The sequence below is a fragment of the Chiloscyllium punctatum genome, chromosome 8, assembly GCF_047496795.1.
Source record: "Chiloscyllium punctatum isolate Juve2018m chromosome 8, sChiPun1.3, whole genome shotgun sequence".
Lineage (NCBI taxonomy): Eukaryota > Metazoa > Chordata > Chondrichthyes > Orectolobiformes > Hemiscylliidae > Chiloscyllium > Chiloscyllium punctatum.
In genome coordinates this window covers 114,685,115-114,711,944 of record NC_092746.1, presented here as the reverse complement: position 1 = coordinate 114,711,944, position 26,830 = coordinate 114,685,115, and the positions used below count along the sequence as shown (strand labels likewise).

General features: G+C 40.4%; 1 protein-coding gene across 2 annotated transcripts in view; it reads right to left on the bottom strand.

The window, feature by feature from the left end:
- The window catches only part of obscnb (obscurin, cytoskeletal calmodulin and titin-interacting RhoGEF b), an 802,448-nt gene that overhangs the window by 436,570 nt on the left and 339,048 nt on the right, over positions 1-26,830 (bottom strand). For both annotated transcript variants that reach the window (XM_072576281.1, XM_072576282.1), the window contains 4 exons: positions 18,432-18,698; positions 15,283-15,549; positions 2,853-3,119; positions 1,103-1,369 (listed from right to left, as the gene is read on the bottom strand). In XM_072576281.1, the coding sequence (XP_072432382.1) occupies positions 1,103-1,369; positions 2,853-3,119; positions 15,283-15,549; positions 18,432-18,698 (1,068 nt within the window). The remainder of the gene's footprint in view (positions 1-1,102; positions 1,370-2,852; positions 3,120-15,282; positions 15,550-18,431; positions 18,699-26,830) is intronic.

Here is a 26,830-nt window from a genome sequence, read left to right as displayed (position 1 = left end):
ATCACAATGCACAAAGCTGAAGATTCAACCGGGCAATTACTACCTTTTTTATTGCATCTCAAATGTCAACCTAAAATATGTACTAAACAATTGACAGTGTTCATTACATTAGCATTAACTACATTTTCTTCCATATAGTTGCTCCTGAAAAATGCAGTCTTAAGATAAAGATTACATATTTATCTGCAAGGAATTCATAACCTCATAAGCTTTTCTGGCCCCCAGTTTAGTTAACAAATCTTTGTTGATTGGTTTAAAACTTTTCTCTTTTGCAGCCTTTCTCTCACCCCATTTACAACTTTCCCTCTTCCTGCAACCTCGTTTTCTCTCCTTTTTTCAGCCTCTTTCCTCAATCTCTTCTAGCCTCCCCTTTGCCCCCAAATCCCACTGAAGCCTCCTCTTCTGTCTCAACCTCCCTTGTAGGTTTCTCTTCTCTGAAAACCCCTTTGCAGCGTCTTTCACACTCTCTTTGTAGCTGTGCCTTCCACTTAAATATCCCTTGATATCCCTTTCTTCAATACCAAACCAATCCAACACCTCCCCCCACTCACTTTGGAGCTTCTTTCTGACTCCAACTCTCTTTGGAATCTTCTTCTCATCCCAACCAGAACAAGCATATGGAACTTCTGACAGACTGCCTCCCGGACCTCAGTTTATCGGCAAAAGGCTTCCTGGCAGTTCCCTCACCTATTGTCATATTGCTCTTTTTGTTTCCCAGCTGTTTGCTCTTTCCATCAATCCCATGTTCACTGCTGACACTCACATAATAAACACTTCAGTGGCAGGCTACTGTCCATAGTCTACCATTTGGAACATTCTGTGATTGGAGAAGCAACACTTCACTGATTCTATAATTCTACTTGGCTGCCACAGTAATTGAATTTTTCTGCTGTCTCGTGTTTTGAGACTTTTGGTGGAGACAAATTCATTTTCTGTCCATTGTATCCTGGGCATTAATTTCTTAAGATGTGGAGATATTTTGGCATAAAAGGCAAAAACTGAAGAAATTACAGGGCTAACTATTATGGATAAATTATTGGATGAAATCTTATGACAGAATGGACATTTAACTGTTCATGAAGAGTAACAATTATTAGCCTACCCTTTACTTTTAGAATCGCCATAGTCTGTTGATCCCCTGTATCGCATGTATAGTTTCCAGCATCTTGAACACTTAGGCTGTGAATAAGTAACTCAACACAGGAACCTTTTTGCTTCATTTCATGCTTTTCACTGGGATGAAGTACCACAGATTCTTTTCTCCATTTCACAGGGGCATCTGGTTTTGTTATGACACAGCTGAAAATGGCAGTACTATTTTCTTCAGCCTCCTGGTTCTCAAGTTCTTGTTTGAAAAGTACAGCAAGCACTAAGAGAGACAGTAATTTAGTTCAATGATGATGAACTTCAGATAAGATTCAATTCTGATTTTTAAACTCCAATACAGTTTCAAACCAATTCATTGTAAAATAATGTTTGAGGAGGCTACTCAGTATCAAGGATCTGTCAACATTTCTCAATGCTTGGGCATTATTTAATTTCACACCGCACTGCAGTGGTAGCAGATTATTTAGCTTCTGAAGGGACAAGAATTTTAATTCCTAATGTATCTTAATCAGAATGGAATACTTCAGTGACCTTTGCAAATCTCTGGATATCTAAAAATAACTCCATCCAAATTCAGGGAAATCACAATGTAATGTTAAGCATACTACACCATTTCAATTAAACAGCAATGCAGAGTACTTGACCATAGAACAGAGGCAGATTTATTATGTTCCTAATACATTTATTCCCCTTCATCAATAATGTCTGGCTTGCGTTACATTTTTTATTCACAGTGTAGCTGTATGATGTCTTCATATTTCTTCAGGTCAATTAGGGCTTTGTAATTCCTAAAATCCACCTACTTCCTTACATTTAGACATTTAGCACAATCTCAAAATTTGATAGTGACCAGTCAAATGTGACAGTAGACTTAACTGTGATGTAGTCTGATTTTATAAAGACAACCAGACTCTGTAGTAAAGCTATAAAGAATCAAATCTAACTTGGGCAGGAATATAGCATAAGAACTAGTAGGCTTGAGTGGAAAAAAAGCAGAGGTCAAGACCACCAAGGACAGGTGGTAAGAGTTCCCTGCTTAAGGTTAGTGTGAGAATGAAACCTCCAAAGGAGTGAAGATTGTTGGAGAGGGAGGGAAAAGCAAGACTGGAGAGGCCCAATTTTATAAGTATACTGTTCCAAAAGGAATATGTGGAATTTAAAATAAAAATCTTATCTAGATTCTGTGTTGCCTCCCTCCAGGTTTGGTGTTTTCAGATTTCAAGTGAAACTGAATCACTGATTTTCAATGCAAATTAAGCAGCCCAGCCATTCTAACTCTGCTGATGATACTCTCCTTGTAGGCAGTCAAGATAAAAGTCAAGTTTCTTCTCTTTTTTTGATTTACTATGATCAATAAACCTTGCTATCTACAACAATTCTAATGATTTTCTTTCCAATCGAAGATTTATATGGATTATGGTAGCAATTTCAGCCCAATCACCAAGCCAGTTAACTGATGGATCAGAGTGGCCACTTTTCTTACAGCCCACTCAATTTTCCTTTCCACTGAATCCCATTCATTTTCCAATTAAGTTAATCATGTCAGAAATTTAGGTGGGGTGTAATAATAGTCTGAATGCATAAACTGAATTCTACTCAAGAAAAATTTGTAAACCTACTGTTTATGGCTAATAATGATTTTGCCTTGCTAACAAAACATCAACAAAAGTGGTCATTGTTATGAATAATCACAAATGACAATGTTTCTTAATTTGAATAATTACCTCTGATGATCGTTGTCCTACCTTTCACTTTTAAGGAGGCAGTAATTTGTTCATCTCCAGAATCACAGGTATATTCTCCAGCATCTTCTAATTTTACATTGTGAATAAGTAACTCAACGTAACAGCCTTTTTGTTTCATTTCATACTTGTCACTTGGCTGAAGGAGTACTGATGCTTTTCTCCATTTCACTGCTGCATTAGGTTTGGTAATTTCACATTTCAAACTGGTAGAACTGTCTTCTTCAATTTCCTGATCATGAAACTTTTTTTTGAAAAGTACAGGCAAGGCTAAGAGACAGGAATTTGCAAAGATTTAATTCAAAGGTTACTTGAGTATGGTGATATAAACTTAAAACAATTCAATTCAATATGATACAGTATTCATTATTTTTGAATGACAATATAAACACTGGCATTTATGCTCGAACATGTATAAAAACTTAATACAATGGAAGTACCACATATAAGTTTAGACTTTTACATATATGTGAACAACTCGTTTCTCAATTATTTGTAACAATTTCAGGGAAGTCCCCCAGGTTGATAATATCAATTCCTATTGTTATGGCACAAACCCCTCTGTTAATCTAAACCAGCAACACAGAAAAAATTCACCCTGTGCTGTAATTGGTTAAAATCAGAGAGGCAAAGAACTATCTCAGAGATAAATATTTAAAGTAAAAATTAACAACTTTATTTCTTCAAGTCTAACAGAGAACATTAACTAACAACTATTTACAACTCCTTTCTCTTAAGACGAAAGTGAGGACTGTAGACGCTGGAGAATATATTCGAGAGTGTGGTGCTGGAGAAACTCAGCAGGTCAGGCAGCATCCAAGGAGCAGGAGAGTCAATGTTTCAGACAAAAGCCCTTCAACTATCTTTTATCTCCCCCCACAATACTAGTTGGATAAAACTCGCAATTATGATTTACAAAGAAAAATCTCATTTCAAAACCAGTCAGCTTTGCTGAGTGTCCCCTGTAGATTATCCTCTGTCTTCTTTTCTTCTTAGGGACTCTGCTTCACAGGTCTTTCACAGATAAAGGTACCTTTAAGAGAGCAAATCCTTCTGCAAGCAGTCTCTCTAGCTGTTGGTGCTAGCTGCTCTTTGCTGCTCTTGTTAACTGTTCCAAATGTCTGATATTTATAACCCAAAACATTGGATTGTTTCATTGGTTTTCAAATTATCAAAATACTAAATTCAAACTTGATTGGAGTTTGGTATCTTTGGGCATAATTTGAACTAATTGGCTGAATTTGAATTTGTTTTTCATGGTATCCTGGCAACACAGCTCTTAGCTGTTTCAACCAAATGTTACACTGCTACCTTGTTCCATACTCTCTGTGCTTCTCCAAGTCCTTGCTAGCCTTTTCAACTCTCTTAAAGGTACAGTACCCCCTACATCTTCATAACACTATTCACAGAAAAACATGTAGATCAGGCTACATAACAGGTGGCCCATGTCGATCCACTCACACATCCTATATGATAGACAGAGATGAACCTACCTCATTTTAGTCAATTTTAAATTTACGTAGGCCAATTTCCCAAAGAAAACTTGGATGCTGATTTGATGGACAGAATATAATGGGGTCCTGAACAGTATAGGCTATGGTGAGAAGTGTGGGTGAGAAGAATAAAAGGCCAGTGAAGTTTTTATTGACATTGGGAACAAATCGCTGCATCTTTCAACTAGTTTCCAGGCATCAAGTTCCAATTCTCGCTAGGCAGGGTTAAGTTGCCTACTAAAGTGGATTACTGATTATTAACAACCTCACCAACTGCAAATTCTTGCCTCAATAATATGACAGTATTCTATCTTTCACCCCACTGCAAGCAAACATGATGCTGAGAATTCTAGACATGTAAATCAGAAAAGGAGCTCCATGTTGGACACCAGGCACTAATGTCTCACGACATGCTCCAAGGGCACCATACATCCATGGACAATCATGTCTACTGACATCAGCATCCATATTGATATGTTTCAGCCTCTAAAAACTCCCATGGTGCATCTCCAATTTACTTACAATATGTTTCTGCAAGTCAACGATGCCCCTTGGATGCAATGGCAGCTATTATTGTAATGCAGCAAGGACAATTTGCACTCAGGGACAGGCAGCCAGCTCATGGACTGGAGCAGGTTGCATCTTTGGCCTGTACACTTGCTCTCATAGAGCTCACTCACGCTGAACCTAAATGGAGGCGCCCAGCATCCCTGCCTTGTCTTTGCTTTTTCCTCTTTGACATTTCAGCCAGAGATACCAGCTTCACAGTACTGCTGCATTGGCGTAATGTTTAGCATACATGCAGTGCCATGAAGTTTATCATGGTGGTCTATAAATAGTTTTGAGTCGGGGTCCTGGCATAGTAGCTTAAGGGCAGCCTGTGATAACAGTCCAGAAGGTTAGGCATGGTTAGTCAGCCTCTTAGAATGATCAATCAGGATCCTCACTTCATAAGGGCTAAAGAGCTGAGTTTTGGGACAGCCCATCACCCATCTTGACAGTTTCTGCCCAATTATAGGCCTTTTTCTTCCTGCAATAAAAGAGGCAGGTGTTAAGGGAGATGGAAGTGAATGGCACTGCTGTACTTCAGCTTACTTTTGGTACAGGTGGGGAGGTACCATAATCATATGAATAGGCAGTGTTAAGAGCATGCAAGGTTGATGGTATCAGGGGTTGGGGTGGGTTGAGTGAGAGAAGATATTTCATGTAATAATAAGCCTTGGTTGGAAGTGGAAGTAGCAGAGAGAGACAGTGTGCATGAGATATTAGAGAAAAGATGGTGGCATTTTCGCTGGTGGGCTAAAGGAGATCATTGACCTTCTTCCTACATTGCTGTGCACTCTTCCAGATGGCTGTGAAAGCAATAACCAGACCAATCTGGCATGATCTGGTGTTGTGGTTGCCTCTGCTGATCTCTAGGAATAGGATGTCCCATCTCTGTACCACCAGAGCATCCAGAACATTGTCCACAAAGCAGGGTGACAAGTTTTCTTCTTTGCTATCTCTGGGGCAAATGTCAAGATCATGCAGGACAGACTGCCAATGCTTATCTGGGTGCACCACGCTCATAATGATAGTGCCCACACAAGGGTTACTGGCTCATTTCGGGACACCCTGGCAGTGGTAAGTTGTTCCTGTAGACTAAGTGTTAGGAGTGGGCTAGCAATTAGAACAAGAGGGGTGCTACATGTGTTGGGTAGGTACTTAATGATGTAAGCTTGGTAGGTGCAGCGAGAAAACTTGCTAGCCCTTGCAATGGGAAATGCTGCATGAAACCCAGCAAAACTAACAGCCAAACAAAAAACGATTCAGCCCATTGAAACGGTTAAGCAATAATTGAATAACAATAAAGTTCAATGCTCCTTTGGAAGGACCTAAATTTAACTGTTCAAAGCATATGCAAACAAAAAAAATTCCACACTTGAACATAAAAAAGACTTTAAAATCACAAACTAGTATATGGCTTGGGAAAGGGAGTATAAAAATATCCTGTTCTTTGATAACAAATGCTGAAAGCAACGCAAGAGCAAAGCACAGATCAGATCAAGGCCTTGATGATTCAGTGATCGTCAAAGAAATTACATGATTGACATGAGAAACGCTGACTTATTCAAACGCATGTATACCTCAGTCTGTACAATCGAATTGGCAAGGTTGCTACATATCGTTCTCTCAGGTCTAACTCTAAAATCATCACCAAATCTACTGACCAGGGTGGTCCAATTATATAATGTATTGGTCCCTGTCTAACAGAGGTTGAACACCAAATCTCCAACACTTCCACTTCACTCTTCCTGGATCATTGCCCCATTATCCAATACCAAGTCACTGTGTCCAAAATAATTGCTCACCTTATCTTCTCTGGAGATTTTCCCTCCACTGCCTCCAACTTCACGTTTTTCCAACCCTGAATAGCCCAATTCTACCTCCATCTAAAATCATAAGTAAGTTACACTTTTTCTCTTCAAGGAAGGGAGCATGAACATCTGAACTTGAGGCCTTCTAGGGATAAGTATATTAATTGTGCATCAACTGATTCAGTAGTGCCATCCATCTACATCAAATTACAATTCACTGGGAGGTATTCTTTCCTTTTTAAGAAAATCTGGAATCAAACAACAATTATATTGTGAACACTAAGTGTGTACCTGTCAGTTAACTAAATCTATTTGGATGTAAACGCAAAATGTTTCACCTGGATTTGCCATTTCTGAATCACATATCATATCTAATACTGAAATACAATAACTAGGAGCTGCCACATTCACAGGCTGAACTGTAAGTGTGCAAAGACATAGCTTGTGATGTTCAAGGGTGGCTTTTATTGGGAGGGCATGCTATGACAATGGATTACTACCAGAACTTCTTTCTGCCAATGCAGCATTTACACTGTGGTTCTACACAAATACATCTGGATAAGATTGAATACTGTTATGAAGGTATAGGTGTGTACTGTACCTTTAAGAGAGATTAGAAGCTGGCACGGACTTAAAGAGGCACAGAGTGCACTGAAAGAATTTAAAATGAAACATTTGACTGTGAAACCAATATTGCCGCTGAGTTGCCAATGTACACAACAAATTTGAATTTGGCCAATCAGTTTAAATTATGCCCCAAGACACCAAAATCCAAAAGAATTTGAATTTAGTGTTTTGATTACATCAAACCAATGAAATGATCTGATGTTTTGGGGTATAAAACCAGACATTTTGAACAGTTAGGGGAGAACTGCCAAGAAAACCAACAAGTATAGACTTCTAGCTGAATAGCTCTCGGAAAGGTACCTGCCCATAAGAAATTTGTGCAGAACACCAAGCCAACATAGAGAAAAATCTACAGAGGAAAATCTAGAAAGGAGAATTGACAAAGCTGACTGGTTTTGAAACATGATTTTCTTTTTTGTAAATGTTAATCGGGACCAGTATTGTCGAGTGAGAGGTAAAAGATAGGTTTAAAAGAAAGAAGTTGCAAATAGTTATGGTTTAGTGTTCTCTGTTGGACTTGAAGAATAAAATTGTTAATTTTTACTTGAAATAGTGACCTTTTTGCCTCTCGAAATTTAACAAATTACAGAGCGAGGTGAGCTTCTCTTTGTGTCATGTTTATGTTATAACAATACCTCAATTTCCTCTAGAAGTCACATGGTATTAAATGTCTCATACTTTTCAGGATATAACACGATGTCTCACTGTGACTGATGCAATGGCAGTGTTACAGGAACACTGTTCAATTTCCAACATTCCCCACAGACTATCATTTCATTTGACATGGAAATCACAACTGGCAGTTTCCTTGCAGCATTGTTACATACAACATTGAAGAAGAAAGCAATTACAAGCCATTACCAAATCCAATAAGAACAACAACATATAGCAGCTGCTATATAGGTTCCTGAGGGTGCTGCAGCAAATGATGCTAACCCAAGCAAAAGGAGGAGAATGACCAGACACTGCATATACAATCTCACTGTCATTTCTTTACAGCTCTCGGATACTAGTACAGTTAGCCTAGCATGGTGACGAAACGTCTGAGAACAAATCTTCCAGCTCAGCGAGCAAACTTACAATCTGAGCTACAAACCTTCTCAGAAATTGAAAACACCTATGGGCACAATACACTCAAATTAGCCCAAAGATAGGAAACCATTGTCATCCGATTGGGTGCCACTAGTGAACAACTGTACTTCCTACACTAATGTGTCAGGAAATAAGTATTACCACAATGTATCAAATATAAATCACCACTCAATACCTCACAAGCCAGAAGAACAGCAGAACAGAATGGCCCCAGAATGTTATGAGAAATGATAAATGATTCCCACAAACGACTCTACAAATATAATTGGATAATTTCACACCAAAAACTCTGTACACCAATGTGACTGACCAGGAATGAACAAGTATGCTAGAACAAGCCATCAACAATAAACAACAGCAGACCAAGACAAAGAAAAGCCCTCCCAAAAAAATTAGACAAGCTCACACACAGCAATAATACAGACAATTCAGAAGATTGGACAAAGAATCTGTCGGACCGACCACTCTCAGACACGGGAAAAGCCATCCTAGTATGAGGGATGAACTTCAACCACAGGGACGTGGACAAAAAAGGAGTTCCTAGCAGCACTGGAATTAACCCTGAAAGACAACGGACTTACTGAAGAAATCCAGCAGGCCATCAGACAGTAGCACCAACACTAAGCAGAAAGAAAGAATGTAACAACCTCAACACAGGAAAGTCTTGGAAAGACTTAGAAAAGAAGAAACATTGTAATCCTACCGGCAGACGAAGTGCACATGACTGTCATCCTGAACAGAACACAATAAATTGAAAAAACACACAAAAAGCAAAAAGAAACCAACACCTACCAATAGGTGGTGACGGACCAGATTCCAAAGTTAGAAAACTGTATTACAGCAGTACTGAAGAAACTTCACAGAACAGGTGAAATTAACAAGACAGCCCTCCAAAGAATGAAACCTGAAGGATCCAGACCTCTCCGGATGCTTGGCATCATGGTAGCCCACAAACCTAGCAACACACTGAACAGCTCTTGATGAATCTGAAGGATCCTATACCAACAACCAGCAGAACAAACATCATATACAAAATATCCTGCAAGGACTGCCACGAACATTACACTGGACAGACTGGCAGGAAACTAACCATCACGATACATGAGTGCCAACTAGCTACCAAAATACATGACTAACTATCACTAGTAGGAGAAAGTGAGGACTGCAGATGCTGGAGATCAGAGTCAAGAGTGTGTTGATGGGAAAGCACAGCAGGTCAGGCAGCATCTGAGGAGCAGGAGAATCAACATTTCGGGCATAAGCCCTTCATCAGGAATGAGGCTTTTGTGCCGGGGGCTGAGAGATAAAAGGGAAGGGGGTGAGGTTGGGGGGAAGGTAGCTGAGAAAGCGATAGATGGATGAAGGTGAGGGAGAAGGTGATAGTGGGGTGAGTGATGGACAGGTCAGGAGGGCGATGCCGAGTTGAATGCTTGGGACTGGGATAATGTAGGGGGAGGGGAAATGCGGAAGCTATTGAAATCCACATTTATCCCTTGTGGTTGCCGGGTCCCAAGGAGGAATATGAGGCATTCTTCCTCCAGGCGTCAGGTGGTAACGGTTTGGCCTGTACCTCTATCAATGTCATCTACTACATTCGTTGCACCCTACATTGTAGTCTCCTCTACATTGGGGAGACAGGATACCTTCTTGCGGATCATTTCAGAGCATATCTCTGGGACACTCACACCCATCCACCAACCCCACCGCCCCATGGCTGAACACTTCAACTCCCCCTCCCATTTCGTCAAGGACATGCAGGTCCTGGGCCTCCTCCACGCCAAACCATTACCACCCGATGCCTGGAGGAAGAATGCCTCATACTCTGCCTTGAGACCCTGTAACCACATGGAATAAGTGTGGATTTCAACTGCTTCCTCATTTCCCCTCCCCCACATTGTCTCAGTCCCAAGCGTCCGACTCGGCATCATCCTCCTGACCTGTCCATCACTCCCCCTTCTGACCTATCACCTTCTCCCTCAGCTTCATCCACCTATCACTTTCTCAGCTACCTTACCCCCAACCCCACCCCCTCCCTTTTATCCCTCAGCCCCTGGCTCACAAGCCTTATTCCTGATGAAGGGTTTATGCCCAAAACATCAATTCTCCTGTTCCTCGGATGCTGACTGACCTGCTGTGCTTTCCCAGCAACACACTCTCGACAACATGGCAGCACGGTGGCTCAGTGGTTAGCACTGATGCCTCACAGCACCAGGGTCTTGGGTTTGATTCCCGCCTGTCTGTGTGGAGTTTGTACATTCTCCGTGACTGTGTGGGTTTCCTCCAGGTGCTCCGGTTTCTTCCCACAATCCAAAGATGTGCAGGTCAGGTGAACTGGTCATGCTAAATTGCCCACAGTGTTAGGTGCGTTAGTCAAGTGTAAATATAAGGTAAGGGAATGGGTTTGGGTGGGTTTCTCTTCGGAGGGGTGGTGTGGACTTGTTCGGCCAAAGGGCCTGTTTCCACACTGTAGAGAATCTATCTAAACTATCACTAGTATCCTTCCACACAGAAAATGAGGGACACCAGTTCGACTGGGATAATTCATCCCTCCTGGGACAGGCTAAACAAAGACACACATGGGAATTCCGGGAGGCCTGGCATTCAAACAGGAACTCCATCAACAAACAATTAACAATCAATCTGGACTCCATTTACCGACCTCCCAGAAAAACCGGAAGTGATGTCACCAACCACAACAGACCAAGACACATAAATAGAAAGCAGGACAGAACACCAGCACTTCAACGGAGGCTCACTGATGATGTTACCTCTTTAAAATGAGGTCTTGACAACTAGAAATCTCCAGCAGGACCTTGCAGTTTAGTTCACAAAGAATGTGCAGCATCACTATGGCATGTTATGCAGTTCACAACTGGAGTTAACAAAGGTGGGGAGGGGTGGTTGTCCTTGACACAGTGGAAATGGTAAATCAATGGCAATATTCTAGTGGATGATAATCAGAACATTGAGTATCAGGGACATCCAAGTGAATATGGTAGTGTTATGTACCATTTAGCCAGACAAAATTGAAGCCCACTTCCATGGTGAATGGGCTGGATTTGGATTTCCTTTTATTGTGTAACTTACTGTGGTTATACGCAAGACTATGGTCAACTCACTGTAAATGTTGATCTAGTTGCTTTTGCAGTCCTTACATTTTCTATTACTGAATAATTGCTTTTCTTATCAACATTATTGGATACTTAATAACTTTGAGTATCCCTACTTTCATGTACCCACGCTTTACAGAACTAGTCACTGAGGGAGCATGCATGATGCGGTGTGACAGAGCACTAACAGTTGCATGGCACTACGGTTAGATTGCTATTAAGCCTTGTGCCTGAATATGATATCTGAGTGTCATGCAATGAAGTTTCTTATAATAGGCAGCAGGTTGGGAGTAATTCTGAGGCTCCACCTTTCCTTCATCAGTTTGCCTTCAGAGATTCAGAGTTTCAGACTTCATGTAGACTGCTAAATTGCTCTGAAGTGGCTGAGGATGCTGAAGGACAATGAGAGGAGCACAGCAATGCATTATTGGAGCACACGGACATGTTAAATTCCTGGAGTACACCTCAAAGCAGTGCATTCCCTGGAAAATGATAGATAGAATGCAACATTGCTTCCAGAGATCTGTAGAATCAGCACTGATTCTGAAATCTCACTCACAAGGTGGATGTCAAGCATGTATGATTTGTGTTGTGCAAGCTCTACCACAATCACTGTATATTGCTTTTAGCCTCCATGTCGTCCATTTAAAGTGCTATGCCTTGGCTTCAGTCATTAACATCATGGTTCAAGGATACTGGACGTCCGAATGTACCTGAATTCAAGGAGGCAGTTGGAAGTTTTTTCAATGTTGGAACTTCTGAAGAGGCTGCTCATCTCTCAAAAGACTTCACTAGCTCCAACAGCAGCAAAAACATTAACAAAAACATTTTAAGAGCACAAGATGAATACTTATTTACAAACCACCACTGTTATTTACAGTAATCTGTCATACACGCCACTTATGTACTCTGAGAGAGATATTTTCTTCCTTTTCCTCCCACTACACCGAAAAACAATTCCAACTTCTGCAAGTGGGGTGGAAGGAGCCTGTTCTCTGTGTGTCTCTGTTGGACTGGAAAAGTTGACTGGCCATCCCCAGGTGCATTTGGATTTAAGGGCCGAGGCCCACTAAATATATCCTACCCCAATGTCAACTCACCCTCCCCTGCTTGGAATTCTGCAGGCTTCAATATCACAGGCAGAGGTAGGTAGAGTAACCGGGCACCTCTGAGGTATCTTCTCAGCAAGCTTCTGGGTGTTTGTTCTGTAGATCATCCTCTCTGTTGTTGCCTTCTTGCACCACGCCAACTCTTGTCATGACATTGATACTGAGAACAAAGTCCATACATATATCTGGCAGACACTGAGTGTGTTGGCTCTGGGTCTCCATGGCTCTAACCAGCTTGTCCCAAACAGCCAGATGTATGCATGCTGGAGTCAATGCTGTATTCATAACAATAGTGGATTTTTTCAGCATTGGATTCAGTTTGCACAGTGCGTCCTGTTTCTGTAACTGTGTGTTTTGACAAATTAATTAATGGCTAGACCATTGGATCATCTTCTATCTGTCACTAAGCACATGCCTGGTTTCTGGAAGTCCAGTCAGAGCAAAGATGTGTCACTGATGCCCCCAGGAGACAATGCTCCCAAGTCTAATCTAAACAGAGAACCTACTATGATAGAAGTTTTTGAAAAGTTAAATGGCTTCTTCCCCAGGTGTAGAGGTCTCTGGTGCTGGTCTTGGCAGCTCACTGTACGACTCATTCTTTCATAAGAGAAACATTTTCTCCTTCTATGAGACAAATGATGGATGTGGATGATAGAGCTTTTACTGTTTGATGCTATGGGCAAGAGAGGTGGTGTGCTTTTTCCAATGAATGAGTAGGACATGCAGAGGACAGGAAGAGATGAATAGTTTGAGAGGATGAGGTAGCTGAGAGCCACTGAGTTGATACACTGCATGTAATAGTAACTGTTGTGGTCCATAAGCCTGGTGAGAGGCGTACACAGTGGCTGAATTAGAGTGAGTGGTTGCCCTGTGAATGAAAGGTAGAAGAGAGAAAATGGTGGCACTTATCTTACAGAGTTGACAGGATGACTGACTTTCTTCTGAAATAACGGACATTTCTTTCTCCCAGCGAAACTGCACTGATCAAGGTTCCTATTTCTGTCCAGGCTGGTTGAGTCTGGTAGTATGGCCTTCTTCTCAAGTCACCAGGAAAAAGGATGATCTGTCTGTCCACCAATTCATCTCCCATGCCTCTGTAAGTGAAGTGGAGTGCAAGCTTTCTTTTTCTAGGCCCGGTCCATCATAAGAACAATGGAGCACCAGAGTGTGAAAGGCAATTCCAAAGTGATGTTCACCAGGGGTTTAAATATTGTGCCAGCAGCATGAACATCACAAAGTCCTAGCAGTGGCAAGCTTTTATACCTCTCGTGCCAGATGACTCGACAAGAGCTGCGTCAAAGAAGCCAGTTTTACAATTAATGAGATGAAGAGCAGAAGACTACATGAGAAAAATCGATAATGGCCATGGCAAACTGGACACTATGAATGGGGTAAAAACAATGACTGCAGATGCTGGAAACCAGATTCTGGATTAGTGGTGCTGGAAGAGCACAGCAGTTCAGGCAGTATCCAAGGAGCTTCGAGAATCTCTCTCAAAAAACCAAATCATGGGAAAATTCACCCCTGTATGACTATTCAGAACACAGCTTGACATAATTTTGTTTCTGTACTATGCCCATACAAATTAACAATCTTTTTCACTGTCGTACTATGAAATCTTTTGTTATTTTCTGCCCTCCAGCCTATCAGAGACCTTCCCATTTTTTCTTCCTCCCTTTAACTGGCTTGAAAACACTTACATTTACTCTTTCTTACATTTCTGAAATTACTGAATTAAGAGGGAGCTGAAATCAGATGCACTGAGGGGAAAAAGATGGAATTGCCTGGCTATCTGGGTGACATGGTGGAGTTTTGGTTGGGGACAATGGAAGCAGTTGAAAATCTCCCATATCATGAATTTAATGGGTGAAATTAATGAAGGAACAGGTTCTCATGAAATAATCCACCTTCTTCACAGTTCAATAGGCCTCTTTCACCCAATATTTCTGCAACATCAGGAATATGAGAACAGCATGTGACAAAGGAAAGTTTTTTTGCTGGTCAAGAGACAGCAGCGCCAGCAACAAGCAACTCCTGAGAGAGAGAGATTATTCAGAGTGCAGAAGATGGGCACAGCAATTTTAAAATAATGGCCATGATGTAGAGTCTACCGTTTTGACCATGAAGTTCTTTTATAGCCCAACAACTGAAACAATATTAACCAATAGCAAGTTTTGCCATTGAAAATCTTCCACTATGATGCAGCCATGTCTGTTTCTCAGCACACAGCCAGAATCCAGATTTTTTTTTTAAAAAGGCAAGAAAGCAGAAAGATGAAGTGACCTGTTAAAATTTCAGCCATTAATTCTGTTTCTTACCAAACATGCTGCCTGACCTGCTGAGTATTTCCTGTGTTACTTTTATTCCTTATTTAGGAGAACCTGGCAATAAAACATGCACATTGCCTAATATTGTCTATATCTTGTCAACTTCATATCCCCTGAATACTGGGGATGTCTCGGGGGTCATTATTTTGGCTCAGGGACCATATCCTATGTCCTAATTGCACCCATCTCCCAATACCAAAAAGTTCCATTTCATTACTTTCCCATCAATGACTTGAACAGCATATTGAGTGCACAAAAAAGTACAGCATTATAAACTGATTTAAGGTTTTCATCCTACATAATAAATCATTGACCTACCCTTTACTTTTAAGGTGGCTGAGGTCTGTTGAAACCCTGAATCACAGATATATTGTCCAGCATCTTCTAGTTTTAGGTTATGGATAATGAGCTCAATCAGGGAGCCGTTTTGTTTCATTTCATACTTGTTACTTGAATGAAGTACTGAAGAACCTTTTTTCCACTGGACGGGAACATCACATTTAGTAACCTCACAACACAGCGAGACTGAACTATCTTCTTCGGCTTCTTTACTCTGAAGCCCTTGTTTGAAGAGTATAGGCAAGGCTAAAGTTCACAGAGATTTCAAACATTTAGCACAAGATAATAATCAGGTCAACACCAAATTTTCCATTCTAGTAATGATCTCAATAATTCAAAATAATTCAACTAAGTATCTGCCCATTTGTGCTAATTCAGTTATTATTGTTGTAATATGTATCACACATTCAAAACTATCTTTTCATTTGAGAACTTTATTTAGTCGCCTCTATGCTTCTTTAATTTCATAGTAATTTGTCTTCTAAAAACAAAGATAGAAGTAACCTTTTTTAACTCAATTATAATTTTATAAGGGTTATTGTGGTAATTATCCACATTACCAATGACAGCTCTCTCTTCCAGAAATCACATAATCAATGTTTGCAAGTGTTATCGCTAATTAATGTAGTCCCTATAACCAAATGTCTTAAACACCTTAATTGTAACTTTGATGTAGGTGCTACATTAATTAGTGATAACACTTGCAAATCTTGATTACATGATTTTTAACAGACAGGTCACATGCATACATGCATTTGCAGTACTTTGTATTCAATAGGTAAAATAGTCAAAATAAAGTTTACAACACTAATCTTTAATTAATCATAATGAATCTTTATTACATAAGTGACAATTCAAATTGAGATTATCAAAATAGTCACAAATATATCAGCTGGCATGAGTTTTGTAGGAAAATCACCCTTTCATTTTGTCTTAATTAAGAGAAGCTGCAATTCTGTTATACTAACTTACATATTATATAGAATGCAGCACTCTCAGCCCAATATGGGAGTAGATACAAGGTAATCAAATGCATAACTTCATGCTACAGCATGTAGGTATGCCAGCAGCACGCCCTTGCAAAAGCCATTTTATTGAAGGTCAGATAAAGGGTGAAATTGCCACACACCCAGAAGCATTAGACAGCTTACTAAATGAATTACAAGGCTAAATATTCGAGGTTGAGTGAAATTTTCCATTCACCCTGCAGGTTGCCTGTAGCATCAGCAATATGAGAAATATCAGGAGTTACTCTTTTAAAGGATACATAAAGGATTCTGTCTCTACGAAAGAAACAAACTTTGTAGTGAATGAAACCTTTGAAGAGCAGGTGTGCATGCTGGAGTGGATAGAGATAGAGGAAACTGATGTGCTGAAAATTTTGTCAAACATTAAGATTGACAAGTCGCCAGGCCCGGACCAGATTTGTCCTCGGCTGCTTTGGGAAACAAGAAATGCAATTGCTTCGCCACTTGCGAAGATCTTTGCATCCTCGCTCTACACTGGAGTCGTACCTGAGGACTGGAGAGAGGCAAATGTAATTCCTCTCTTCAAGAAAGGAAATAGGGAAATCCCCGGCACTTACAGACCAGTAAGTCTCACGACTGTCGTCTGCAAGGAGTTAGAAAGGATTCTGAGGGATAGGATTTATGACCATCTAGAAGAGCATAGCTTGATTAAATGCAGTCAACACGGCTTTGTGAGGGGTAGATCATGCCTCACAAACCTTATCGAGTTCTTTGATGATGTGACTAGAAATGTTGATGAGGGTCGAGCTGTGGATGTGGTGTATATGGACTTCAGCAAGGCATTTGATAAGGTTCCCCATGGTAGGCTCATTCAGAAGGTCAGGAGGAATGGGATACAGGGGAACTTAGCTGTCTGGATACAGAATTGGCTGGCCAACAGAAGACAGCGAGTGGTAGTAGAAGGAAAATATTCTGCCTGGAAGTCTGTGGTGAGTGGTGTTCCACAGAGCTCTGTCCTTGGGCCTCTATTGTTTGTAATTTTTATTTATGACTTGGATGAGGGGATTGAAGGATGGGTCAGCAAGTTTGCAGATGACACAAAGGTTGGAGATGTCGTTGACAGTACAGAGGGCTGTTGTAGGCTGCAGCAGGACATTGACAGGATGCAGAGATGGGCTGAGAGGTGGCAGATGGAGTTCAACCTGGATAAATGCAAGGTGATGCATTTTGGAAGGTCGAATTTGAAAACTGAGTACAGGATTAAGGATAGGATTCTTGGCAGTGTGGAGGAACAGAGGGATCTTGGTGTGCAGATACATTGATCCCTTAAAATGGCCACCCAAGTGGACAGAGTTGTTAAGAAAGCATATGGTGCTTTGGCTTTCATTAACAGGGGTTTGAGTTTAAGAGTCGTGAGATCTTGTTGCAGCTCTATAAAACTTTGGTTAGACCACACTTGGAATACTGCGTCCAGTTCTGGTCGCCCTATTATAGGAAAGAAATGGATGCTTTGGAGAGGGTTCAGAGGAGGTTTACGAGGGTGCTGCCTGGACTGTAGAGCTTATCTTATGAAGAGAGGTTGACTGAGCTCGGACTTTTTTCATTGGAGAGAAAGAGGAGAAGAGGGGACCTAATTGAGGTATACAAGGTAGAGGCATAGATAGAGTCGATAGCCAGAGACTATTTCCCAGGGCAGAAATGACTAACGCGAGGGGTAATAGTTTTAAGCTGGTTGGAGGAAAGTATAGAGGGGATGTCAGAGGCGGGTTCTTTACACAGAGAGTTGTGAGAGCATGGAATGCATTGCCAGCAGCAGTTGTGGAAGCAAGGTCATTGGGGACATTTAAGAGTCCACTGGACATGCATATGGTCACAGAGAGTTGTGAGAGCATGGAATGCATTGCCAGCAGCAGTTGTGGAAGCAAGGTCATTGGGGACATTTAAGAGTCCACTGGACATGCATATGGTCACAGAAATTTGAGGGTGCATACATGAGGATCAGTGGTCGGCACAACATCGTGGGCTGAAGGGCCTGTTCTGTGCTGTACTGTTCTATGTTCTATATATAAATTAATGATAATGCTACATGGGAATATTTTTAAATGCTTGTAAAAAAACAAAAAAAAAAATCACTAATAGGAGTAAAGTAGATTGCCTTACCTTTCACTTTTAAGCAGCTCTTTGTCATCTTGTCACCACAATCACAAGTGTATTCTCCTGAGTCATCTAGTTTTAAATTATGAATAAGCAATTCAACACTGGTACCATTTTGCTTCATTTCATGTTTGTCACTTGGATGAAGTAAAATAGATCCTTTTCTCCATTTCACTGAGGCATCTGCCTTAGAGAGTTCACAGCAAAGTGAGGCAGTGTCTCCCTCCTGAACTTCCACATTCTGAAGCTCTTTTTTGAAGTGCACAGGCAGGGCTAAAAGAGACAATAATTGTGCATATTTAGCTCAAGAAGATGATAATGCATGGTCATGGGCTTTGAGTTCAGGTCCAAAACCCAAATCTTTGGATTCACAACAGCCCAATATTATTGTCTTGATGAAGGAAATGTATATCTATACATGTTTGTAAAAGAAATTTCAAGAAGTGCTGCACAACCAAGAAACCACATTCTATTAAAGGATGTGTTCCTTATTTTCAATATTCCATCCTTTCAACACTATGCAGGCTCCAGAGTGATTTCTCTAAACTGACACATCTCATCCTACCATGGATATTAGAAAAAGAGGCACTTGCAGTCTAACAGCTCTTCAACACTTCAAGGTTTATGAAAACAACTTGAAAGTCATTTTTGCTGCTCATAATCCATAAAAGCTTACTGATGAATTTAAAAATAAGATTCCATAGTTTTCAGATCAGTAGCCATTTAGCTCAAAAATTGCTAATTTTTCCTGGAAAGAAAATGCAATTGCTGATGCATTTTCCTAAATGTAAACTGTCATACATTTGAGAGTGTGACCAAGAAAGTTGAATAGCAATTAAGACTATGGAGGGAGGAAGAATGAACGGTTATGAGTTTAGTGTTTCATTTGTTGTTTCAGTGTTACTAACCTTGTCATTTAAATCAATGAAATTAACCTTTAATGAAGGAAATGGTGCTTAATGTTTTGAGGGTGGAGGCATGTTGGAACCCTTACAGATATTTCATTATTTTTTATTTTGTTCTTTTATCAATTTTAGTTTGGAGCTGTAGAACTATAAGCTAAAGATAACTTTTGGGCTGTGGGTAACAGCTTGTGTTGAAAGGAAAACAGATCATCAAGCTTTTGTTTATTTGTCAGGACAGACCTGAAAGTTAATTGCAGATTGGTTCCTGGTCAAGATTCTGCAGACAAGTTATCACTGGGGAAGAGCATTATGTCTAAACAGATAGCAGAAGTTAGTTAGTAATGAGGTCAGTACCTGGGAATTGGTTGCAAGTCTGGAAAAGACCTTATTCTCAAGCAGATGGCAAATGTTGAATGGTAACTAAAGGGAGGCAACAGCGTAGTAGTATTTCCCTGGATGATTATTTCTGACCCCAGCGAATATAGTGGGGACCTGGGTTTGAATCCTGCCTTGGCAGATGGTGAAATTTGAATTCAATAAAAATCTGGAATTCAGATTCTAATGATGACCATGAATTCATTGTTGATTGTGAGAAAAAAACATCTGGTTCACTAATGTCCTTTAGAGAGGGAGACCATGTTTACTTGTCTGGCTTACATGTGACTCCAGGCCCATAACAATATGGTTAGCTCTTAATTGTCCCCTGGGACGCTGGCCTAGCTGGCAATGCCTTCATCCAATGAATAAATAAAAAACTAGGACCTTGTGGAGAGGCAGGCAGTCAGTTAGGGAGTGGTCAGAAATTAGGTTTGGATTGTGTTTTCAGTGAAAAAGAATCTAATTGTTGATAATTTGAAAGCTCCCTGCCTAATCTCCCTTGTCACCTTTTGGAAGCTCACAGAATAGAAAACTAAGTTATAGGTATTACTGCTTTTAACTCATCGATCAGCATCCTCAGAAAATCAACCAAGAAACCATTATCAATGCTTAAGGAACAATGCATCATGAAAACCACTTAAGTAATCTGGCAGTTTTGATCTTTGATTAATCTCTTACCTGTGTTGTTGTTTAATATTAGTCTAGTAAAGTCACTATATTGTTAGTAAATTGCTATTTTTTTTGTTTAATATGGAAACCAATTGATTGGAATTGATTATTCGCAGAGTCTGGGATTGGGTTATTCAGAAGTCTAGGAAGGAAGTGAGGTCAATTTTGAGGGTCTTTAAAGATTTTAATTTTAATGTGTTGTGAATATAGAAATAGACAGATTAGATTCCCTACAGTATGGAAACAGGCCCTTCGGGCCAACAAGTCCACACTGATCCTCCGAAGAGTAACCCACCCAGACCCCTAACTAATGTACCTAACACTATGGGCAACCTGCACATCTTTAGACTGTGGGGGGGAAACCAGGGCACCCAGAGGAAACCCACAAAGACATGGGCAGAATGTGCAAACTCCATACAGACAGTCGCCCAAGGCTGGAATCGAACCCAGGTCCCTGGTGATGTGAGGCAGCAGTGCTAACCACTGAGCCACCATGCCGCCCATTATTTGCCCCCTGTTGTAACAACTCTTATTCTCACCTACAGACTGATTCTACATTTAAGTTTCTCAGCCAATTCTCTTTCTCAGTATTGGACTGATTTCTTCCTTTATTAACATTTTTCTGGCAAATCCTTCCTAAATATTGAATACCCTTAGTTATTCAGTACCGCCTTAGTTACCTGCAGCCATGTGTCTTTAAAACAATCATAATTGTCTTATACCACATAGTCTGAACAATTATTTCAACTGTTTATCAGTTTACCATGTTGGGAGTCTCCATGCACTCAGGTACAGTACGTTTAGATGTATATTTTAATATTTTTATTCTTTTTTTTTACAACAGACCTATTTTTGCTAGCTCCTATCTTCTCTACATTTCATTTTCAATGTTTTCTACCTTTAGTTTCTATCTTTGTTTCTTTCCTTCCTTCCCCATCTGTCCCAGTTCATATCCATATGCCATTCAAACCATCCCACACCACAGTAGTGAATGCTTGTGCAAGGTTATTGGTCCCGATCTAGCCAGGGTGTAACTGAACAGCTTGTACTAGACCTGCACATGCCAGTGATTCAGGAATCTAAATCTCTCCTACTGCATCACTGTAGCAATGCATTAATCTAATCTATTCTTCTATTTCTGTTCTCAGTGGCAGGTGGCAATGGGGGTAATCCAAAGATTCTAACTCTGATCTCCTTTGTAATTTACCTCTTAGTTCCTCTGCATTACCCTCTCCACCAGGACTACCAGGCTTCTGACTGCGAAGTAGAGCTTCAATTTCCCCTTATCAGCCATGCGTTGGAGCAAATGCAATGAACAATGCACGGCAGCTACATATTGATAGTACTTGACTAGATTCTCAGTGCCTTTTAAAGATGACCTTTCAGAGCAATCCCAAGTATGGTGAACATGTACGGCTATACCAAATGGGACAACTGACCTAACATCGCATATGAGGAGAGAGGGACAGATTTTTAATTAGTAACAGATTCAAGAGTTATAGGAGTGGGCAGGAAAGTGGAATCAAAGTCAAGATGAGATCAGTCATGGCACAGCACGCTTCAGAGGCTGACTTGCCTATTCCTGCTCCTGATTCTTAAGTTGTTATGTATGTTAGGAGTGCCACCTGAGCATGGTACGTAATTAACAATGTGAATTTGAGATTCTAGCGTACAAAGGTTCATTGGACCTCACTGACAGACACACTCTATGAAACTCAATAAAAATTACAGCTTGCCAAAATATGGTAAGATTCAATCCTCTGTCTTGGGTATTAGGAAAAGGGCAGGAGATTTGCACTACCTAACAGAACCAGTATAGGAATGAAGGGTCAAATGGCCTCATTTTACATCATAATAATTCCATGATTTGCAATGTGTAGCTTCCTCTAGGATGAAGAATATATATGGCTACAGTAACCATTAAATTCTTTGAGAAAGATTTAGTTCGCGAAGACAAATACTAATTCAGCTAAAGTCCTATAAGTCCTCTGGACCTGATGGGACACATTGTAGGGTTTCTTAAAAATGCAACTACTGAATAGTGGATGCATTGTTTGTAAGAGTCCTCAGATTCTAGAAAAGTCTCAGAAGACTGCAAAACTGCCAAGGAGAACTAACTAAACACTAACCACAAGCCAGCTAGCTTAGCATCTGTTGATGGGAAATATTAGAATCCATTATAAAGAAGGTAAAACTAGAGCATTTAGAAATAATAATATAACCTAACAGAACCAATTTGACTTCATGAAGTGAAAATTATGCCTGCTAAATTTATTATATTTCTTTAAGGAGGTATCGAACAGGATAGATAAAAGGAAACCAGTAGATAATATATTTAGATTTCCAAATTGTATTTGGTAAAGATACTGCAGCTAAAATTACATTTTTTATTCATTCATGGGATGTGAATGGTGCTGGATGGCCAGCACTTATTGCCCATCCCTAATTGCCCTTCAGAAGGTGGTGATGACAGCTGACTTCTTGAACCGCTAACCATTGAGCCACATTGCCATTAGGGTGGGAATTTCAGGATTTTGACCCAGTGACAGTGAAGTAACAACAATATATTTCCAAGTCAGGATAATAAGTGGATTGGAGGGGAATTTGAAGGGGGTGATTTTCCCATGTATCTGCTGCCCTTCTCCACCGAGATAGAAATGGTCTTGGGTTGGAAATTCTGTCTCAGTATCTTTGGTGAATTTCTGCAGTGCACCTTGTAAATAGTACATACTGCTGCTTCTGAGTATTGGTGATGGAGGGAATAGATATTTGTGGGTGTGATGGCAATCAAGCAGACTGCTTTGTCCTGGATAATAGTCAAGCTTCTTAAGTGTCATTGGAGATGCATCCATCTAGGCAAGTGTGGGGTATTCCATCACACTCCCGACTTGTGCCCTGTAAATGGACAGGCTTTGGGGAATCAGGAGTTGAAGTATTGTTTCTTACTGGTCATGGTCAAAGCCTGGCATTTGTGTGGCATGAATGTAACTTGCCACTTGTCAGACCAAGCCTTGATATTTTGTAGATCTTGTTGCATTTGAACATGGACTGCTTCGGTATCTGAGGAGTCGTGAATGGTGCTGAACAGTGTGCAATCATCAGCAAACATCCCCACTTCTGACATTATGATAGATGGAAGGTTATTGATGAAGTAGCTAAGATGGTTGGGCTGAGGACACTATATTTTCCACACAGTTGGGTAGATACCATTGTTGTAACGATACTGGAAGAGCTTGGCTAATGGAATGACAAGTTCTGGACCACAAGTCTCCAGTATTATTGCCAGAATGTTGTCAGGGTCCATAGGCTTTGCAATAACCAGTGTCTCTAACTGTTTCTTGATATCATATAGACTGAATCAAACTGTCTTAAATATGGTATCTGTAATGCTGGGACTACTGGAGGAGGCAACAATGGATCATTCACTCGGCATTTCTGGGCAAAGATTGCTGCAAATGTTTCAGCTTCATCTTTTGCACGGTTGTGTTAGGTTCTTCCATCATTTAGGAGGGGGATATTCATGGTGTCTCCACCTGCAGAGAGTTGCTTAATTGTCCACCATTGTTGCCGACTGGATGTGGTAGGACTGTAGAGCTTAGCTCTAAATGCTATGGACCAGACCACACTCCCTCAATATTATGGAGATAGCCTAGACCCTAACTTTTATATTTTTTACAAAGACAAGTGAAAGGTGCTGAGTTCCAGATATGATTTGATTGGTCCGCTACGAAGTTTTAATCAAAACACAATTTAATTCTTACTGTTCAAATACAACAGAACAAAAATTGGCACAACTTAACTTGTTACATATTTCAATACAGTAAAAATATTATTTAACCACTAATCATCAACTGTTCCAATACAGGCAGCATCCCATAAACACACCATTTGGCAAAAATGCAATTCAGCAAGACAGTTATGATTCTCACATACTGTCTCTTTCCAGTCCAGGTGAAAGAAACACTGAAAGAAACAAGTTGCCCCTTTTGAAATTTAAGAGAAAACCTCACTGTCTAAAACTTCACTCTAGTAGCAGGGAACTCAAGCTTTTAGCTCCAACAGCTAGCAGCAACATTCTCAACAAACTGAAAGTAAAACTAAAAGCCTTTTGGATCTCATGATTCTTTTGTCTCACTTTTAAAAAACACAGCAAGGCAGAACTCAAAGTTGTTTATCAACTGCCTGTCTGAAGGAGACATTTCGGCATCACAGTGACAACACCCTTGTGCAAGAGAAACAGAACCGAATATAACACATTTCATTTATGCTGTTTGGTATGCAAGTTGTCTGTTTGGTATCTTCACAAGATTGGCACCTCATTTTTAGGTATGCCTGGAGTGGCAAAGAAGTGGCATGCCCTCTTGCATTCTCCACTGAACCAGGATTGATCCCCTGGCTTGCTGGTAATGGTTGAGTGGAGGATATGCCTGGCCATAACGTTGCAGATTACATTGAAGTATAATTCTGCTACTATTGATAGACAACAGTACCTCATGGATACTCAGTCTTGAATTGCTAGATCTGTTCAAAGTCTGTCCCATTTAGAATGGTGTTAATGCCACACAAACAATGGAGGGTATTTTAAATGTAAAGGTGGAACTTCGTCTCCACAACAACTGTGAGGTGGTCATGGACTGTCATGGACTGAAGCATCTACAACTGTGTAGTGGCAAGATTAAAAATGATAATATTCAAGATTATTAATGGTTAATTGACAATGTGCAATTGAAGACAAGTGGTTTAATGCAAGGCAGTTGTTTCGGCTGTTGGGGAACCACCCACCTGGAGGATGGTTTTCTGCACAATGGAATATCTGGGAAAGTACTAAAAGCATCCAGAATAGTATTAATACCAGGGATTCTGCAATATTCATTGGATTTTACCTCATACTGAGATCACAACTGGTGCCAGGAAACCTGAGTTCTCCAGACCAGCTGTCATAAAGGGGGGAGTTCCGAAGGACACAAGGCAGTGAGACCCAGTAAATATGTTCAACTTGGCTAAAGTAGTTTAAGCTAATAGATCCACTCAGTGAGGCTACTTTTGGAGAACTGTGTACAGTCCTGGCTGCTCTGCTATAGGAAGGGTATCACTGAAGTTGAAAGAATGCAGAAAAGATTTACAAGGATATACCAGGACCGGAGGGTTTGAGTTATAAGGAGAGGCTGCATACGCTAGGACATTTTAAAATGCAGCATAGGAGGTTGAGCAGTGACCTTTACAGACATTTATAAAATCATGAGGGGCTTAGATAAGCTGAACAGTAAAGATTAAACTCCCCTAGATTAGGGGAGTTCAAAATGAGAAGTCATAATTTTAAGGCAAGAGGAGAAAGATTTAAAAGGGACCAGACGGGCAACGTTTCACACAGAGAGGATGGTTCGTATGTGGACTGAACTGCCAGAGGAAGTGGTAGATGCAGGTACACTTACATTTAAAAGAATTTGGAGAATACATGAATAAGAAAAGTTTAGATGGATTTGGGCCAAATGCAGACAAATAGGACTAGTTTAGTTTGGGAAACCTGATCAGCATGGACAAGTTGAACCAAAGGGTCTGTTTCTGTGCTATATGACTATGACTCTATATAGCTAAAGCAGATTATAGATTATATTGTATAGTTCAGTTAATAAATTCACTCTTTAGCTTGTATATGTTTCTAAAATATATATAGTGAATGCACTCAGTCTTTTTTCCAGGGTTAGGGAATCAAGGACTTGAGGGCATCAGTTTAAGGTTAGAGGGGAAAGAATAAAAGGGAACCCGAGGGACAACTATTTTACACAGAGGGTGATATGTACATGGAATGAGCTTCCCACAGAAGTGGTTGAGGTGGGTACGTCAACAACATTTTAAAGGCTTTTGGACAAATACGTGGATAGGAAAGGTTTAGAAGGATATGGGCCAAGTGCAGGGAAATGGGATTGGAGTGGATGGAGATTTTGATCAGCATGAACTAGTTTGGGCCAAAGGGCCAGTCTCCGTGCTGTAAGACTCTATAACTCTATCTAAAGTAGATTACAGATTTTTATTATATATTTACTGATTTATACTTACTGTTATATTCATAAATATTATTTCATACATCCCATGGAATCCACTATTATACCATAACAAGCTGGCAGATCTTTAAGCATAAGGTCAAGCATGTTTTCACCTCTTGTTGGTCCCCTCACCACCTGCTAAAGATTCGGTTTAGCAGCTATGTTCTTTAGGACCCACCAGCTCAATCAGTAGTGCAGCTGCCGAGCCACTCTTGAAGGTGGACGTTGAAATCCCAGTGTACATTTTATGCCCTTGCCACTGCCAGTGTTCAACACAGAAGAGTACTGACTCATTAGTGGAGGGAAGACGGTACATGGTCACCAGCAGGAGGTTTTTAAACAGCATACGTTTAACCTGAAGCCATAAGACTTCTTGGGGTCCAAGTCAATGTTGAGAACACCCAGGGCA